The sequence below is a fragment of the Protopterus annectens genome, chromosome 2.part2, assembly GCF_019279795.1.
Source record: "Protopterus annectens isolate FY-2018-M chromosome 2.part2, PAN1.0, whole genome shotgun sequence".
NCBI lineage: Eukaryota > Metazoa > Chordata > Ceratodontiformes > Protopteridae > Protopterus > Protopterus annectens.
The window spans coordinates 841,489,526-841,509,607 of record NC_056730.1 but is presented as its reverse complement, the minus strand read 5'-3'; the positions used below and the strand labels follow the sequence as shown (position 1 = coordinate 841,509,607).

The window sequence follows — 20,082 nt, the reverse complement described above, 5'->3', positions numbered from 1 at the left end:
AGCATTACCTTCTGAATTTGCATGCTTGTACCTGTTACGGTGGTGGTTTTGTCGTTTGAACTTTGCCTAAAAAAAGGCATGATAGGGGTGGCAAGAGTCGTAGCCAGTAATCTGAATCCCAGGGGCGACAGGTGCAGACCATCTCTGGCAAAGCATTGTGGTCTGTCGATAATCTGAAACAATCCCGTTCTGATTTGTGACTGACTGTGCAACTGCCTATTTAGAGAAGATTTATGTTTTATTTTTACCTCTGTTTTTCACTGTTTTTAGGAAGAGAGAGACAGCTTGTAGACAGTGAGATTTTCTTTCAATTATATTTTGTTGTTTTACTCCTAATGTTTCACTATTTGTTGTCAGAAAGGGATATATTTCAGAGAGGCAAGCTTTAGTCATCCCAAGAGGCCTAGTCAGCTATAAATTCACACAGACTGCAGAAAGGACAGTATAGAGCCCATCTGAAACAATCTTGTGTTAGTTTGTGATTTATTGATTTACTGTTGTAATGAGGTGCGACCATAAGTGATAATGCAAAGGAAATCCAACTTTTGTGTGATGCCACAATTGGTACAGTAGGTTTAAAAGAATACTTTATTGTACTTAATTTAATATTTAGTTGTACATTGTTTGCATGATATTTCTGATAGAAGTTGACTTAAAATCTCTTTAAATTCAGTGGTAAGTGATTCTGATTATCATTTTCTTTTAGAATGTATCTGTTTGTAGCTGAAAATGGATTCTTTAAATAGGCATGCCATGATTTGATAAAGTACAAGTATCTTGTACTGTGTACTAAATGCTAATATGTATTTTAAGGTAACACCTGATAACAATGGTGATTTGTGTTCCTCATGTCAAAGGCTGGATGATAGTAAATATAGTGTTAATGGTGATGATTTGACTTGCGCAAATGGCACAGCTTGGAAAATTTCTATTACATACATTAATGACTGGACTGATAAGATAAATAATATTAGACAAAATGCAAACAAAACATGTTTAGGAAAGGAAATGTCTATTGTCGATAAAGATAACTCAACCCCTATTAAACATGATACTGCCAATGACAGCTTTGGAATTCAGGATTTAAGTGTTCAGCAGTCTGAGTATTCATAGCATATAGAAGAAAATTAAAAAAAGAAAGACAAGAAGAAGTGTGCAACAAATAACAAGGATGAAAAAATGCTTAATGTCTATATTGCAAAGAGAATACAAACTAACAAGGATGCTGCTGTGTTAGGCAACATACAAATTACAGGGAATGATAACATTGTTATAGCCGAAAACTTTCAGTCTACAGAAAAAGGCATTTTTTCCAAAAGAGAAAGTAGAAAAAAGAGGCAAGGAGCTGATGAAAAGGAAGAAATAAAAACTGAACTTGGAAGGAATGAAAAACATTATTATAGGTTCATAGGTAGGTACTAGGCTATCTGCCCGAGGGCATGTATAAGTCTAGACAGAGTGTGTCGGCTTTCACCACCTCATTGATTAATTAATTGATCCTCTGTCAAGCAGAGCCAATGAAGGGATCCCAGGGGTGTATTTTCTGTTACCCATCCACTCGTGAAGGTTTCTCTTGAAGAGTGTTAGTGAGGGGCTCTGCTTAATGTAGTTTAGAATTTTGTTCCAAAGCATGGGGAGTCTCTGTGACAGGAATCTATCCCTCCAGCATGTTCTATTTTTTGTTGTGACGAGGTTAACTCACTAGAGCGTGTGGCTCGCAGTGACTTGGATTTCTTTAGGTGGAGCATGTCCATTAATTCTGAATTGGACATGGCTTTGTAAGTCAGGCAGAGATCACCTCTGAGTAAGCGATTTGCCACTGAGTACAGCCAGAGTTTTTTCAGTCGGGCTGCATAGGACATATGTTTGAGGCCAGTAATCCTCTTGGTGAGGTACTTTTGTGGTCTTTCCAGCTGTTGGAAGTGTCTTGTGAGGTACATCCCAAATGGGGCATTGTACTCTATGATGGGTCTGATGAGTGACGAGTAGAGGGGCACTATAACCTCTTTATTTCTAGATGCAAACCCTTTAGTAATTAGATGGGCCACATAGAAGGATTTCCTAACTACTTTGGCAATATGATTGTCAAAGGAGAGATTACTATTTACCTGGGGCCCCAGATCTCTTATTACCTCTTCTGTATTAAGGGGGCTGCCACCTATGTGGTAATTTGTGGGTGATTTGCTTTCCCAGACGGGATGACTATGCATTTTTTGGCATTTAGCTTGAGGCCATGACTTTGACACCGGGTGTCCGTCTCAGTAAGGCCCTTTTGGGGGATGTCCATGTCAGTCAGAGAGTCAATTATGGCTTCCAGTTTGCAGTCATCAGCGAACTTGGTTAGCCATAGTCCTCTTGTGTTTGCCTGCACTTCTGAGAAGTATATGACGAACAGTAGGGGTCCCAGGACCGAGCCTTGTGGGACACCACATGTGACTGGTTTAGAGTCGGACCTGGAGCCCACTATTCTTACCATGTGAGTTCTGTCTGTAAGCCAGTTGGCAGCCCATCTCTTGACATAGAGGTTTGTGTTCAGGCTGGTGAGTTTATCTGTAATACCCGAGTGGGGAATGGTGTTGAAAGCCTTGGCGAGGTCAAGGTAGGCTGTGTGAACAACCTTTCCCTCGTATATGGCCTTGGTGACTGTCTCGAAGAAGTCAGCCAGGTTTAGTAGGCATGATCTGCCCTTAACAAAGCCAAACTGGGTCGGTCAAGTGTTTGGAGGTTCCCAATGTCTTTGTTAATGAGTTCCATGATGATGCGCTCCATAGCCTTGCAGACCAGGCTAGTCAGGCTTATTTAGATAGTTACCAGGGACAGTTGTGGCCCCTCCTTTGTGGAGTGGAATAACTGTTGCTGTGCACCATTCTATGGGCACTTAGCCTGTGGAGAGGCTGAGGTTGAGCAGCGTGTTTAGGTGGGGGTGTTAGTTCATTCTGTAATTCATGTAAGAAGCAGCCAGGGACACCATCTGGCCCCACTGATGCTGTGTTTTTGGCTTTTGAAAGGGTTATTTTCACCTGTGAGTCTATGATTTCCAGGACACTACACTTTTCCGGTATTGTTGTGGGCCCTTTTGGGGGTGAGAGGGAGGGTGAAGTTTGCACTGAATCTATCTGCCAGGATGTTGGCAATATCAGTAGGTTCAGTATATTTTGTGCTAATTTGCACTAGTTCAGTGCATATCTGTGAGTTGCCACTTAGATTCTTAACATAGCTAAAGAAGGCTTTGTGGTTATCTTTTGAATCCTTGGCTATTTTTCTTTCGCAGTTAGCCTTGGATGATTTTATGAGGGACCTTAGTTTCTTACTGATACTGATCAGGGATGTCTTTCCTTCTTGGGATTTGCTTTTTCCTGAACTAGTTTCCTCCATTTATTGTATAGCCTGGTTATGGCAGGGGTCCACCAGACTGGTTTCCTTCTTTTAGAGGAGTGAGTCTTGATTTTGCTAGGGATGGCATGATCCATGCATCCTTGTAGGTGCTCATAGAGTGCATTTGTAAAGGTTTCTGCATCTTGCGCAGCGTTATCCTTTAGAGTGGGGGCTGTGAAACATACTGCCTCTGTCTTAAGTAAGTTGCTTTAGAAAGGTTTTTTACTGTGGTTTCCTTAATTGGGGTGGTAGTGGGGTGTGGACATCCAGAGTGATTAGTTTATGGTCTGATCTAACCAGTGACTAGTTAACCTCCGGTTTGGAACACCTGTCGCCCATGTTTGTGATGACCAGGTCCAATATATTTTCACCTCTGGTAGGGGAGTTTACCAGCTGATCCAGGGCATTTGAGTTAATGAATTCCAGGAAGTGCTGGGCCTGGGAGTTTTTACTCGAGTAGTTTTCCCAGTTAATGGTAGGGTAATTGAAATGGCCCAATATGAGAGTGTTCAGTAGGACCTTCAAGCTTTCCAGTGTCTCCAGAAAGGTGGAGTGGTGGTCCTGGGTTATGGAGGGTGATCTGTAGCAGGCCACAATTTGCATTGCAGATTTGCCCAATGTTAGTTGCACGTGGATGATCTCAGAGGTATCATGCTGCACCGCTAACCTGGAGGTGTAGGTATCCTTGATGAATATGGATACACCCCCTCCTTTTGTGTTTGTGGAACGAGCTGTAGCCCAGTAGTGCTGGGGTGCTCTCTGGAGCCTTGAACCGGGTTTCAGTTACTGCACAGATGTCGACATTCTCCATACTGAGGAGTGCTTCGAGCGTGTGCATTTTGAGATTTAAACTCCTGGTGTTGAGTAGCATAACCCTCAGTTTTTTATTAATTGTGCTGTTTATGGAGGTGGGTTTGACTTTTGAGCCTTGCCTAAAAAAGTCGGAAAAAAACAGGAGAAAGACCAAATCTGAAACATGGATTAACCTGTGGAAGTACAAACCCAGCTGGGGGAGAATTGCATGCTTAGAAAAATAATAAGCTATGAAAATGGTGGGATTAATAAGGCTACTAATGATGAAGATCATCCCTTTGTAATAACCGATAGAGTAGATATTGAATTAAAAGTTGAAGATTCTACAGAGAAGGTCAGAAATTATACATTTGTAATTGGAGATTCAGTCATTAGAGCAACTGATACTTGCATTTGCAGGGAAGATATTGAACATCAAATAGTGTTACACTTGCTAGGAGCAAAAATAGAGGATGTGAAAAAGGCCTTGAATGCCTTAACTTTAAGGAAGTACCATAGCTTGCACAGGAGTTAGGACATGTTTTTCACAAATCACATAAAGAAAGGAGAGTCTGGTTACCGGGAATGAAAATATTTTTTGCATAAATACCTACAGAAAAAATGGCCTGTTTTGAAAAATGGAAATGTATAGAGCATGTAAGCCTAAATCTGGGCACAAATGTTTAGACAGGATGGCATGCACTTGTCAAGACCAGGAAAGAGAATATTTGCAGCAGATATATTGCAGTACTTGATAAACATAAGACAGGATTTTTGCCAGGTTGAAAATGTAATAGTTCACAATTAGTAACATTTGATGCATCTGATGGATTTTAATTTTAGGGACATTAGTAATAAAGTTTTTTTTTTAACTGGAAAATTTGCTACATTCCCATAATACTGATGTTGTTATTGTTTGTAAAACATAATTAAAGAACAGAACCAAAAAAAACACCAGAGCACACTTAAGTCTGATACAAGACAAAACGGCCACACAATAAAGCCAGAGGGATGCCCTCTTTATTCAACTTCCTTAACGCACCAAAATTAATACAGCGTTTTCGTCTTAGTCCCAAAGACTTCATCAGAAATGTGAAACAAAGTGAGCAATCCTCTTTAAGTACCCCTCCCCTGTCATAATCATCCAATAAACACTTTATTTCAATAACTACATCCACTCTAAAAACTAATTAACAATGTTTCATCTCATGTGAAAATTCCTCTTAAAATCATTCTCAAAATCCTGTTATTGTACTTATACTATAGTAAAACATAATAGATGTATATATAAATAATGCCTCTAATATTATATTTATAAAATTGGTTAAACAAATGTTAAAAAACTGTTAACAAACTATTAAAAAACTGTTGGATTAAAAAGTACTGATGTACGTGTATAATAGTATGTAATACATACTATTTGATAAAAAAATTAAAAAAAGATTATTTAATAAAGAATAAAAAACAAATGTAGGCTGCATTTTTTGTATTCTATAACCCATTGTGTTCACCCTTCTGTTGGCTACCTAAACTTATAATTTAGCTTCTCTAAGTTTCAATACTGGTGCCAAAGAGAGATGGTCATTCAAACCTGAATTGTTGTTGGCTTCCAGTTTCAATTGCCAAAACAGTTCTCTAAACTCAATAGTTGTCTCCCATGGCCCTCCCCGTGGGTCCACTTCTATTTTCTCTACAACATAAAAAAACATATTTCGCTAATGGGCAGGTGGTATAATGTCTAAATAAGGCATTGGTCTCATCCTTTTTTAATATCATTCAGATGTTCATAAATTCGCCTTTTTAACTTCCTGGTGGTCTTCCCTTTACAGAATGCCCCACAGATGTTACAAATGGCAATATATACCACCCCCATAGTGTCACAATTAGCAACCCATTGGTCTTAAGTTCCGTCCCTCTTTTGGTTAAGAAAACTGTTTCCCCTTGAAGAATTTGTGGGCATTGCGGACATCTCCCACATCTATACGTTCCTGTTTTTCTCCTACTCGGTTTTGCCCTTTTAGTCTGTAATATCTCTTTGATATTCCTCCCCTTCCTGTAGGTAAATTTGAGGGGATCCAAAAAATCTTCTCCAAATCCGGGTACCTACTAATTCTCCCAGTATCACCACTGTAATTTAATATAAAATTACTACTCCAATTAGTATTGTCCTGTTGGTGTTTATGCCCTTCTTTCCCCCTTATTGCACTCATTTCTCCTATTATAGAGGCAAATTTCTTCCCCCTTTCCTGCCTAACCTCAACCATAATTTCTTCAATGAAATTCAGGGGGTATTCTCTTTCCAAAAACATTTTTTTCAGTTTTTGACTTTCTTTCTCATAGTTCCCATCATCTGATGTCATCCTACAACTTCTTATAAATTGCCCCCTCACAATACCCCTCTTTTGAGAAAAAGGGTGAGTACTCATAAAAAACAAATATGAATGTTTTCTAAACACTGTGGATTTAAAATACCTAGACTCAGTGTTTTTTTTCCAGAGCCACATCCAAATATTCCAGCTTATCCCCGGAAGAATGATGTGGTGGTGCCATTGATGTATTCTCTGAAGTTATACAACTCTTCTTCTGGTCCTACCCAAAAAATAACAATGTCATCCAGGTACCTACGATAGTAATTCCAGTGTTTTGAATAATCAGAACGGAAAATGTATTTGTCTTCCTAAGTAGAAAGCACTAGGTTTGCATACATGGGAGCACAGCTTGCACCCATGGTTGCGCCACTGATCTGTTTAAAAAAATTCCCCCTCAAAAAAGAGGAAGTTGTTCCTTAGCACAAGATCCATTAATTCTGTGAGTAGACATACATGATCGTTGTCAATGCCCCCCTTGAACCTTAGTGATTCCTCATACCATTCTAACCCAATGGTATGGGGTATTACATTGAACAAATCCTGTATGTCCAACGTAACAAACAGGAGTTCTTCAGCATACAGTCTGTGGTTGATAGTCCTTAGGAAATCCCATGAGTCTTTTAATATACCCACTCTCTCTGTTCATAATGTGTTTAGCTGATTGTCCAAGAATTTGGCCAAGGGATATGTTTTAGATCCTGTGGCAGCCACTATGGGTCTAAGTGGTGAGTCATCACAATTATTGTGAACTTTCGGGATTCCAAAAATGGATGGTATTTTGGGCTTATCTATATGTAAAAAGTTGTATGGGTAGAGATTAATACCCCCTTCTTCCAGTAGTTCTTTCAACATAAAGTCTATTCTTCCCTAGGCCACATCAATCTCATTTCTCAAAACTCTTGAATATCTATTAGTATCATTAAGCATGTCTAGCATCTTAGCAGAATATTGTTAATTAACATTGTTAATTAACATTGTTAATTAGTTTTTAGAGTGGTTGTAATTATTGAAATAAAGTGTTTATTGGATGATTATGACAGGGGGAGGGGTACTTAAAGAGGATTGCTAACTTTGTTTCACATTTCTGATGAAGTATTTGGGATTAAGACGAAAACACTGTATTCATTTTGGTGAGTTAACAAAGTTGAATAAAGAGGGCATCCCTCAGGCTTTATTGCGTGGCCATTTTGTCTTGTATCGGACTTAAATGTAAGGTGATTTTTTTGGTTCTGGTACTATTGTTTAGCACACTTCTCTGTTCCTTGTTGCTGATAATTAAAGAACAAAGACTGGGAAACTTCTGTCAGGGTATACATTTTTTTTTATTGTAACAGACATTCTAACCAAAAAAAAACAGGTGGAGGTGTTATGAAAGGGATTAAAGATTGTTATAAGGAATGTGTTTTACATGTTGTTACATATTCACTGATAACACCAATGCTGTAGAATGTAAAACTGAGACAGTATAGACAACCCTGGAACATACAACAATTGTCAAGTGCTGACAACCTAGAGGAATTCATATATTTCTTGCATGAAACACAGGAAGGAAAAATTATAGTGGCTGTAGACTTAAATTTACCTGAAACAGACTGGTATAATATTTGTAAGGAAATTATATACAATATAAAATATTTGGTTTTCAGACAGATTACTGAGGATTGAAGTCGTTAAATAATTATGCTCATTTTAGTTTCAGACTTCATATCCTTCAGAAAATGCAGGCAAATGTCCTTATACTCGAGCTACTTTATAAGTTTATGAGAGGAAGTGAGGGACACATTATTGGAACAGACAGCAGGAAAAGAACCTGTTTTTATTCCACTGCTGTTTTCTTCTGGTTAGTACTGGCACATGTGACTCCTTGGCATGAGACCAAACATTAATAAGTTAAGCAGGGGGTATACTTAGCATTTGTTAAGATTAGGTCTGGCATTATAGTAGCATTTAACTGATTTGTCTTTTCTGAATATTGGAGTATAATCACCTCACTCCATGTACTACAATATAATAACAGCTATAAATGAAAAACTCTGCTGTGATGTAATTCATATAGACTTATCTTTGGCATTGGATAGTGTCACACACAAAACATTGATCAATAAAGTATTACAGCTCGGTATCGATGTACGCTTGACAAGATGTATTGCTGCATGGCTTATAAATCAGACATAGCACATATCATACAGCATTTTGTCAGGTGACATTCGATTCTTGGTTACATTCAGGGTGTCCCTCAGGGCTCTGTCCTATGTCCATACTTGTTTAGATTGTATCTTTCAGATATATCTTTTTCATCTGAGGTGTTCTACAGTTTGTATGCAGATGACTTGAAAATTAATAAACTGATTACATGTATTACAGATAAGGCATGTCTGCAAATGAACTTGACTAAATTGACCATTTGAGCACAGGAGAATAATATGCTGATAAATACATTAAAATGAAGCATATGAGATTATGAGGCATAGATTGACAGGTGAATATTTAATACAGCACATGGTGACAGAAAATGTAGATTCATTTAAGGACCTGGGTATATAAGTAGCTTCAGGTTTGAGTTTTTTTAATCATATCAACCAATTGGTTGATGTTAGCTATAGAAATATAGGTTATATAAAATATTTATTTATGTCTAGGAAATCAGAAATGATGAAATCTTAGTTATGACCCAAACTTCAGTATGGAATATCTATATTGAAATCTTATAAAATAACAAGTACAAGTAAATTGGAAGAACTACAAAGGAAATATACCAAGGGCATCCATGGATGTGAACATTTAAGTTATTATGAAATAATAAAATATATGAAGTTGTACAGTCCCTCATATAGACATTTAAGAGGAGACTTTGTCCATGTATATAGGGCATTTAGAAACAGCTACCTGTGGGAATGTTTGGGGTTATCTAATAGTAGTAGAGAACCATCACACAACCTACGTAGTAGATTATATATGAGTGAGAGGTGCACTCATTGGTTCTCTAAAAGCATTGCTGATGCGTGGAACAGACTACCAAATTATATTAAAGAAAACACTAGTTTAGATATTTTTAAGAACAAACTGGACATTTATTATGGGAATGGCTGGTTTGGTAAATCGACAGGCTGGAAGGCCATTATTGCCCATACCTGAAATATTTGTATGTATGTATGCATGTAACATGGAATCTGGGAGCAGATGGGACCCTAGACCCCCAATTTGATTAATTTATTTCCCTCACAGTTATTACAGTACAGTCTTGACCACTTTTAGTATAATGAAAAAATGCAACAGAAAAAGAGGAAGTATAAGGCAAAATGTGGAATGGGGGAAAGCAAGGGTACTCCATCAGATGTGCTGTGGGGACGGAGTATTTGGGAGTGGGGGAGGCATCATAGAGCCCTTCACCTAGGCTGTACTTTCACTTAGCACTGACCTTGAGTACAGTTTTTTCTTTTTGGTCTTTATGTGACCCACCAGCTAACTATAGTACCCATATTGTAGCCAGGCAAAAAAGGAACCTGGAGCAGCTGCTAATAATTGGATTAATTTCCCTCTACACCATAGTGCTGACAATCTGCAAGCATATTCAGTATATCCTGTGGCTTAGCAATTGCTTTGTTTACTGATAGCATATTCCAGGAACACTTTTTAATTTCATTTTTTTTCTGGTTTAATTCAAGAATATCCTACTGTTGCTTTCAGCCTCTAAGACCAAGCTGAGTTCTTATTTAGATCTGATGAGAATCATATGACAATTAAGTAGTTTATGCAGATTATTTCCCTTATAATAAACAAGTCTAGATTAATGTTTAGAAGTTATTTAACCCATTTTTATTTATCTTAATTTTTGGACTAGATTAATGTTTAGAAGTTATGTAAAACCTGTGTATTTATCTTAATTTTAGGGCTTCTTCAATTTTTTTAATGTAGCTATATATGTATGTTGTACACTGTGTGTTCATATAAACAGAAGATAATAACATCATAGAACTCATTCATGACATTCTCCACATGTGAAAACAAGATATGTGAAGTTCTGTTTACAAAGGGATAGTCCAGTTGTGTAAAATCTTACCATAAAGGTAGATGTCCTTGCCTTCATCACTGCAGTTCCTTACAAATGGGACTCCCTGCCGTGAAGTCAACATCTGGCTAGTTTACCAAAGTCTACCATTGCTTTAATGTATGCTGAACATCACCTGCACACTCACTGCATAGGGTAGGGCATAAAGGTGATGTTCAGACGTACCAACCTCAGAACTGATTGCCCCAGTAGGAACAGCAGTCCAAGGAAAAACAAGGAATATCTGCACATCTAAGAAGGAAAATAGACTGGGGGGAGAGAGTGAATACTGCAGCGGTGAAGGCAAGGACATCTACCATTATGGTAAGATTTTACACAACTGTACTATGTCCTTACATTCGCCACTGCAGTATTCCTTACTAATGGGAGACGGCAAAAGCTCAAGAAGAAACTGGGAGGAGGAAGCAGCAGAGCCTCCAAGAAGCCATGAAGAACGGCAGCAGCAAAACCAGCTGTAGCTCTGGAGATACCATCCAGCTGGTAATGTTTGGTAAAAGTATGCACTGAAGTCTAGGTAGCCACTTCAAGAATAGAATTAGCATCTATAAATAAAAGCACCAGAAGAAGCCACAGCTCTAGTGGAATGAGCCTTTATAGAAGAAGGAAGGCACTCACCATGAAAAGGGTAACAAAAGGAAATAGCCTTTGAAATCCAAATGGAAATAGTTTGCTTGGAAACAGCCAAACCTAAAGACCTAGAATGAAAGGAAACAAATAAATTGTCATATTTTCTGATAGCTTTACTTCTATCCAAATAAAATCTGAACTCTCTATGCACATCTAAGGTATGCAGCACCCTCTCACTATCAGATTGAAGAGAAGGGGAAAAAAGTAGGCAAATTAATAGACTGATTAAGTGACAACTCATTGGGCCTGAAAGAAGGATTAGTATGCAAGGACACCCTGTCCTCATGAAATATCAAAAAAGGTGGACAAGCTGTAAGAGCTTGCAACTCAGACCCCCATCTGGCAGAAGTAAGAGCTAACAAAAGGTCTGTCTTCTAAGAACGATGTTGCAAGGAAGCTGAAACAGCAGGCTCAAAATAACCCTGAGTCAATTTTTCCAGAACAAAATTAAGATCCTAGGGAGGAGGAACATGGTTCCTGGGAGGTCTAATATTATAGACGCCATAAAGAAATTGCTTAGCCTCAAATCTAGAAGCTAACGGGGGACATACAGTCAGACAAGTAGAAAGAGCTGATAAGTGGGCCTTAATAGAAAAGTAGGCCAAACCAAAATTGAGCAACTCACGCAAATAAGAGAGAACCAAAGAAATATCCACAGAAAGTGGGTCCAAGTCATGAGAAAGACACCAAATAGAAAACCCCTTCCATTTAGACAATAGGATTTTCTAGTAGTAGGTTTCCTGGCCTCCTGCAGGACATGCAGCACATCCTCAGAAAAAAGGTGTCTATGAGGGATCAAAACACTATCATCCATGATATCAGTTGAAGCATGGGCAGGTGGGGATGGATGAGAGACCCCTTGTCTTGTGTGGGGAGATCCAGCCTGTGAGGTAACTTCTGATGATTGCCCTTGGCTAGATGCAGAAGTAGAGGGAACCAGTGTTATTGTGGCCAAAAGGGAGTCACCAACAAAATTTTGGGCTCATCCTGTTGAATCTTGAACAGGACTCACGGAATGAGAGGAAGGGGAGGGAATGATAAAGAAAATTTCCCTTCCAAGAAAATGAGAGAGCGTCCGGCTCTATATCACATAGTCGAAGTTACGTAACTTCGAACACCTAATGGTCGAACCATTCTGTTCAAAGTTACATAACTTCGACTACCTAAAAAAAAAAAACATAATGGACAACAAAATTAATTGTTGTAAGCAGGATGGCAAGCCCCTCTGCACCCCCACACCCCCCACTACTTAAATATACCAACTCCGAGATCACACCACATTGAGGTGAATGGAAACCTCCACCTATGGAGATTTCAATTCACACGTTTGAACTTTTACAAATTTGAACATATGGCCGCTACCATATGTGGTTCAAACTTGTAAAATTTTGATGATGTGATAGGAACCCAGGGCGTCCACCTTCCATACCAGAGGACCTGGGACTCTGGCATAAAACAGAGGAAGTTGTCTGTTCAGAAGGTAGGCAAAGAGATCTACTTGAGGAGTATTCCACTGGTGAACAATGTCCAGAAACACATCCCTGTGAAGCATTCACTCATGGAATTGAGTGAAGGACCTCCTCAGATTGTCTACCACAATGTTCTGATCTGAAGGAATGTAAACTGCCTGAAGAGTCACTTGATATTGGATAGCCATATCCATACCAGAAGTGCCAGTCGGCAAAGACGGTAAGATCTCGTATCTCCCTGTTTGTTGATGTACCACATGACTGTGGCATTGTCTGTGAATACCTTGAGAGGTCCTGGAGAGAAAAGAGGATGAAAGGCCTGAAAAGCCAGTGTAAGAGCCCTCATCACTTTGATGTTGATGTGCTGCTTCCGCTGATGAGGCGACCACACTCCCTGAACTCTCAGGGAGCCAAACGTTGATCCCCATCCCACATCTGAACCATCTGTGAATGGAACATAGAGAAATCTGCTGAATCCACCACAGAAGTTCTTTCTTGAGACATGGGAGAAGAGGAACAGGAAAGTCTAGAGGATGTGCATGCTGAAGCCACACAGACTTCATAAACCACTTAAACTTCCTCATGTGGAGTTTGGCCAGAGGGAGCATTGGAATGGTAGAAGCCATGAATCACAGAGCTCTCAGAACCTCTCTGGCTATAATAAAGGCCAGGGGAAGAAGAGTTTGAAAGAAAGAAGTGAGAGTTAATGCCTTTGGAGGAGGCATTGATGCCAGCATTGGAACCATTTGATATTTACTGTTTTACTTACCTTCCATGTGTTATTATTGTTACTAGAATTTTTAAGTTTTTTCCTAATAAACCAGTATTACTTGAATCCTACAACCCAAAAAGACATGACCCTGAGAAGGAGTCAGGGTAGATGTTTTGAAGTTTATTGTGAACCCCAGGCTCTGAAGAAGAGATATAGTAAAATGAAGATTTTGCAAAAAGACCTCTGGAGTAGATGCCTGAATCAGCAGGTTGTCCAAATAAGGAAAGATTTGGATCCCTTGAAGGTTGCAAAAGGCAATCACAGGAGTGAGGCATTTGGTAAATACCCTTGGGGCAGTAAAAAGGCCAAAGGGCAAAGGACAGAACTGAAAATGCCAGGAAGCAACAGAGAAATGCAAAAATCTCCTGAAAATATGATGGATCAGTATATGAAGATAAGCATCCTTGAGGTCCAGAGACACCAGAAAGGCCTGAGGGAGCAAGAGAGGAAAAGGGGACTGAAGGGACAACATCTGAAAGGAAGGCACATTCAGAAAGGTGTTCAGATGAGAGAGGCATAGAATAGGTCTCTAAGTACCTTCTTTTCTGGGCACTAGAAGCATTCTTGAATAAAACCCTTTCCCCCTTTGGGACACAGGCATCTCTTGAATAGTACCCTGAGAGAACAGGTCTCAAAGAACCTCTGGGAAAAAAGGAAGGTGTTCCTGAGAAGGCTGAGGAATGCCCATAAAAGGAGGGCAGGAAATCCAGTCCATGAAGTACCATTGTCGAATGATTGACAGAACCCAAGAATCCTGGGTGATTTGGAGCCAAACAGGAAGAGAGAGAGGGGTGTGGCTGGGAACAGGTGGATAGTCAGACAGCACCTGGTTTGTCAGGAAAGGAAGGCTTAAGAATCCCTGCAGTCTGAGTGGCCTTAGCAGGAGGAATCCATTTACCACTCTTTTTACCTTTAGAAGGAGGGTGAGAATACCTACGGACATATGCTGGCTTATTAGGGTAGTTTCACTGAAATTTAGGCACAGGAGAAACAAAGACATGCTTAAGCCCCTGTAACCCCTTCCTCTTGTCCTGAAGAGACTTAAATAAACCAGCAGCCACTTCACCAAGCAAAAGATTATTATCCAGAGGAGCATCCATCAACTTAGCCTTAATATCACTGAGCAAACGTTGAAGCCTAAGCCATGAATATCTCCTAAGAAGTGAACCAAAAGCAGCATCCCTAGAAGAGACATCTGCAGCATCATAACTACATTTGATAGAATGATGAACTATGTGAGAGGAACTCCCAAGCAAGGAAAGAGCAGAAGATTTACTCTCAGAGTCTGGAAAATCAGAAAGTATCTGACAAACCTAAGAAAGAAGAGCCAAAACATACCTAGAGATATGGGTCAGATAATTAATAGCCCTAGAAGCTAGGGTAGCCGAAGTATAGAACTTCTTACCCAGCCCATCCAGGGTTCTACTGTCCTTGTCAGAAGGCAGTAACTTGGACAAAGGAAACAAATGAGATGGCTTATCAGAGGCTACAGACAACATGGAGGGGTCAGCAGCAGGACATTTAAACAAAAAGGAACAATCCTCAGGGAGACTATAAAACCATCAGAATTCTTAGGAGCATGGGGCAGAGAATCCGTCACTTTAGAGGCATTGGAAAAAACATCCAATAAAGCAGGCCAGACAGGAGGAATGGCCACAAGTTTAGGAGATTCCATCTGCAGTAACTCATAATACCTCTTATGGATATCCAAAACTTGGGCACAATCCCACTTAAAAAATTCCATCATCCTAGAGATTGTGTCCCCAAAGGAAATTTTCCTCAGAAGGATTATTTAGAGTATAAGGATCCTCCTCCTCACACCCGTAGTCTAAAGGAGAAGGAATCTGGATAGAATAAGCAAGGTAGTCATCATCAGAATCCACCTCAGAAGAATTCAATTCTTTGGGCCTTTTAGGGGAAGAAGAGGACCAAGGAGGAGCAGGAACTGAAAGCCCTTGAGGAGGCCTCAATGACAGTAAAGCATTAAATAACCCCTGAGTAAAGGCCTGCCCCTCACTTTGTGGATCCCTAGTTGCAGAAGAAAGATGATTAGTTTTCTATTTCTTTTTTAAGGGGACATCTGTCCTAGAAACCTGAGAAGACCCAGACACAAGATGGCATTCCACAACTACAGTAGGAACCTCTTCCCTAAAGAGAAGCTGCGGAATCCTTCTTGATTCCTTGGAAACAGTCAACTGTGGTTGTCTCTGAACACCAGAAACGAACACCTACAAAGCCTTCAGATTCCTTTTGCTTATTGTTCTTTTGACCTACAAAGCCTTGTTGGACATACTGCCCACCAGATCCTTACCGGCCTCCAACCCAGACATGGTAGGAGAATCTGACAAAATAACAGAACAGGCCTCTGGGTTCATAATAACCTCAGGAGAAACACCCAGCAGAGGCTGGACAGAGGAAGATTCCGGTCTTACCTTATGCACCTTCTTCTTCCCTGATGGCTAACCCCCTGGGCAAGAAGTTCCATACATTGTATCTGTAGCAAGAAGCTTAAGTTGCTGGTTCTCAAGATATAAGGAAAGGGAAGAAAGCCTACTATGAAGAGTTTTGGGGACAAATGCCTGACAAATTGAACAAGACATATGGTCGTGAGCAGCACCTGGGCAAAAAAGACACATATTGTGGTGGTCTTTATGGGGAATCAATCTCCCACACTGACATTTACCCTTCCTGGATGACATTAACCCCTAACAGTACAAAACAAACAGAAAAGGTAACCAAAAACCCAATTGGATACTTATCTGTAACAATGAGGACTCCAGCAAACAGGAGTAAGCACAGGAATGTCAACAAACAGAGAAACAGTAAAAAAAAACAGACAGAGGTAACAGACCAATGGTTAAAGCAGCATTCCAAATGGCAGCAAAGAAGTTCTGAGGAAGATACACCTAAATGTCACCTTTATGCCCTACCCTATGCAGGGAGTGTGCAGGTGACATTCAGCATACCTTAGAGCAACTGTAGACTTTGGTATACTGGCTGGACGGTGGGCTTCATGGCAGGGAATCCCATTTGTAAAGAATAATGCAGCAGTGAATGTAAGGACATTTATATATTTGTAACAAAATGCAAAAATATGCAAAAGAGCAGTTACTGCATAAAAAGATAAACTATGCAGTTTCAAAACTAACATGGACTACATGAGGAGCAATAACAAGAATCTGACATTTTAGTATGGTCTATATCTATCTAAGGGCTATCTATTCTGTTCTATTCTAGTCTATTCTGTTCTGTCCTATTATCTTCATTCTTATTCACAAGCTATAAGTTTTGTCTTTACTGTAATCCATTCTGCATCATGCATGTGTATATGTGTGTGTGAGGTCAAGGTCAAGTCTGAGAAAGTACTGTTTGTAGACCCAGCATATAAAAAACAGAAGAGAAAACAACACAAATGAGAAAAAAATGTACCTAATTCCTAAGCAATAAAAAAGCATAGCTACTTATTTTAGAGAATTTAGTCTGCTGAAGAAAGCAAAAAATCCAAATAAACTCCAAAGTGCATGACTGACACATTGCTAAGTTATTGTGCCAAAGTGCAAGCAGAAGCTGATGCCATCTATTTAATGGGTTAGGCATGTCATTATATGATGTAGGATTCATATACTGTTGTACTCAGAAAAACAACTTGCTTGCCCTCCTTCTCATGTTCTTTAGACTCATGCATATATTTTTTTTAAATTTTTTGGTCTCATTCGACATCATCATTGTGGACCAGCACCCAGTGCCACACATTCATGCTGAATCTATCAGATGCCTTCCTACCACTCTGGGCTTACTCCATTTTTTAATGGGGATGGTTGTAGACTTCAGGGCATCCTGGGGGCTTGGCTCATCTGTACATCTGTCCGGGGGGGGGGTTCTTTATGTCTTAACCACTCCTCTCCCTGCCCGCATGCTTGTTGATTATCTCTGAGCGCAACTCCACTCTTTGGACCACACCTCCCCTTAGGAAGAGTATCCAACAGCACCCTCCCACCAAGGATGAGCACACCCATCCCTTCCCTGCCAGTACATCAGTCACCCGAGCCATTAAGCAGACTTAGATCAGCTCAGCATAGTCAGAGCTTTAAGACTTATGTATAAATGTTAGACCTGCTCATTCCATCATTCAGTGAGCATACATTTGCCCCTTGCTAGTACAAAAGAAGAAGTCATGATGTTAGTCTAGTGCTAAGTTATTAAGAACTTGATAGTGTGGCTTTCTCAGCCAGTAAATAGACCCATAAAATAAGAAGTGCATTTTACTGATGTTTGACATTTTCATAAACGGCTCAAAATGTCAATTAAAACATTATCACTTCCAGAAAACTAAAGCTTTTCCAGACTGGTTCTTCAGCAAAAGAATCAGATTTACTGATGCTAATATTGGTGAGCTGTGTGTGTCTGTATACATGGCCATGTATGCATATATCTGTGCATGTGTGCTCATGTGTACATGTATGTGTGTGTGGGAATTTATCTTTCTCTCTCTCTCTCTATATATATATATATATTTATTTGTACTTAGGATGTAACATTCAAATATTTATTTCCATTCTGCATGACAAATGCATCCTGACATTATTTTGCATCACTTTTACTTTTGTCAGTAAGTGTTGTTGGAGTACTTTGTGAGACCATGTGTTAGGAAAAGAAAGTGTTGTTGGAGTAATTTGTGAGACCATGTATGGAGCTGTGAAGTCAACCATGAAAAGGGATCACTTGTTAACTCACCTGAATAAGCATCCAGCTGAACTGACAGAGGTAGAAGTAGTGAGCCATTAATCCCAGAGCAAAGCAATTTACTTCAGGTAGCTGGCGGCTAGTGTAAGCAGATACCACAAATGAAATCTAAAGAAGGAAAAAAAACAAGATGTAAGAGCTCATAAGCAATACTTTGCAGGACAAATACAGTTTTGAATCATTCAACATAATTTAGAAAAATAAAAACAAACAGAAAAAGTAAATGCTGGAGCGATGCAAAGCTGCCACACACAAAACAGCTTTACGGGTGTCCAGATGTAATCTCTCAGACATAGGGTTCTCTAGTGAATTGGAAGAACTACATAAGAGGTTTAGTGTCTGGGCATATAGGATGGATGATGTTGAGAGGGGTATGGAAGGGATCTCCATGTTGAGGGAGCTGTTCCCTATTTTTTGGAATGCAGTATCAATCAGGATGCCACACATGGAGAAGGCCATTTGGGAGTAGATTCAACAGAATACTTGGATAGTGATAATTTGATAACCACAGAGGATCTGGGAATATTAGATTTCCCATATTCTATACTAAGGATGTTGGACAAATAAAGGATATTACTAGGAACCACTGGGAAGTATTAAGGGTGGACCCTGATGTTAGGGAGATTGTAGGTGATGCCCCGCAGTTTGTGAATAAGAACAAGATGAACCTGAAGGTGTTGCTGTATTATCCAAATAATAAAAAAGGGACAGGAAGGTCTGATGCCTACGGAACTTTTCCCTGTGGACAGTGCAGTTTCTGTGGGTTTATAGACTCTAATAGTGTTTTTATCCATCCCCTGGATATACATGAATATATGTTCCGTGTATCTGCTGATTGCACATCCAAGCACGTAGTTTATCTTACTTCTTGTGAGACCTGTGGGAAGTATTATGTGGGCAAGACTAACATAAAATTTAGGGATAGGATCCGTGAGCATTTATATCAGATCAGGATTGGTTCTACTATTAATGCACTTTCGAAGCATGTCTTGGACACTGATGAAACTCATGTCTTTAGATTCAGGGTTATAGAAATGATATGTCCTAATTCTAGAGGTGGAGATATTAAGACTTATACTGAGAGTCAAGAAGCAAAGTAGATCATAAGGCTTAGGGCAGATCAATATCCTGGTCTTAATGATAAAGTACCCATAAACCGCTTCTGAAGTCTAGAGGACTCAGGGGTAGATAGGGAATGTATGTTTGTTTGTCTTTTCGGCTTTTCCCAGTTAGGGGTCACCACAGTGAAACTCCGGTCTGCTAATGATTGGCAGTAGATTTTTATGGTGTCGAGTCGCCAGCCCGATGCCCAACCATCAACAAAGGCACGCCCATTCACGCATGTCTTTCGGAGGCCACTCAACCGTGGGGAGGACATGCAGACTCCACACAGAAGGCACTCCAGCTGAGAATTGAACAGAAGAACCTCTTGTTGTAAGGAAACAATGCTACCGCTGCACCACCGCAGCTTAGATAGGGAATGTATCTGTTGCATTTTAATTTTACTTATTTTTATTTATTTTTCATATTACAGTATTTTTTTATGTTTATAAATATGTATATATTTTTGTTGATAGGTATATTATATTATTTTTATATTATTGTATGTTACATGGTGTATATGTATGTATGTATTCTATAAAAAATAATGCTGAGCAGAGATTTGTTGTTTGCTTACTTTACAAGGATTTTAAATACATTCATTATATGTAGTTTATGTGCTCTGGTTCTGGCGCTTTAAAAGTACGTTGATTTGTGCTTCCCGCCAGTATTACTATTTAAACTCTTTGACTTTTGAGGATGGATATGGTATGATGAAGCCCTTCTGAGTGAAAGCGCTTACCTCTGTCATTGGAATAAACTGAT

At 39.5% G+C, this 20,082-nt stretch overlaps 1 protein-coding gene across 1 annotated transcript in view; it reads right to left on the bottom strand.

The window, feature by feature from the left end:
- The window catches only part of ADGRV1 (adhesion G protein-coupled receptor V1), a 3,979,741-nt gene that overhangs the window by 709,472 nt on the left and 3,250,187 nt on the right, over window positions 1-20,082 (bottom strand). Inside the window, exon 84 of the mRNA XM_044064182.1 lies at window positions 18,208-18,324. Coding sequence (XP_043920117.1) covers window positions 18,208-18,324 — 117 coding nt within the window. The remainder of the gene's footprint in view (window positions 1-18,207; window positions 18,325-20,082) is intronic.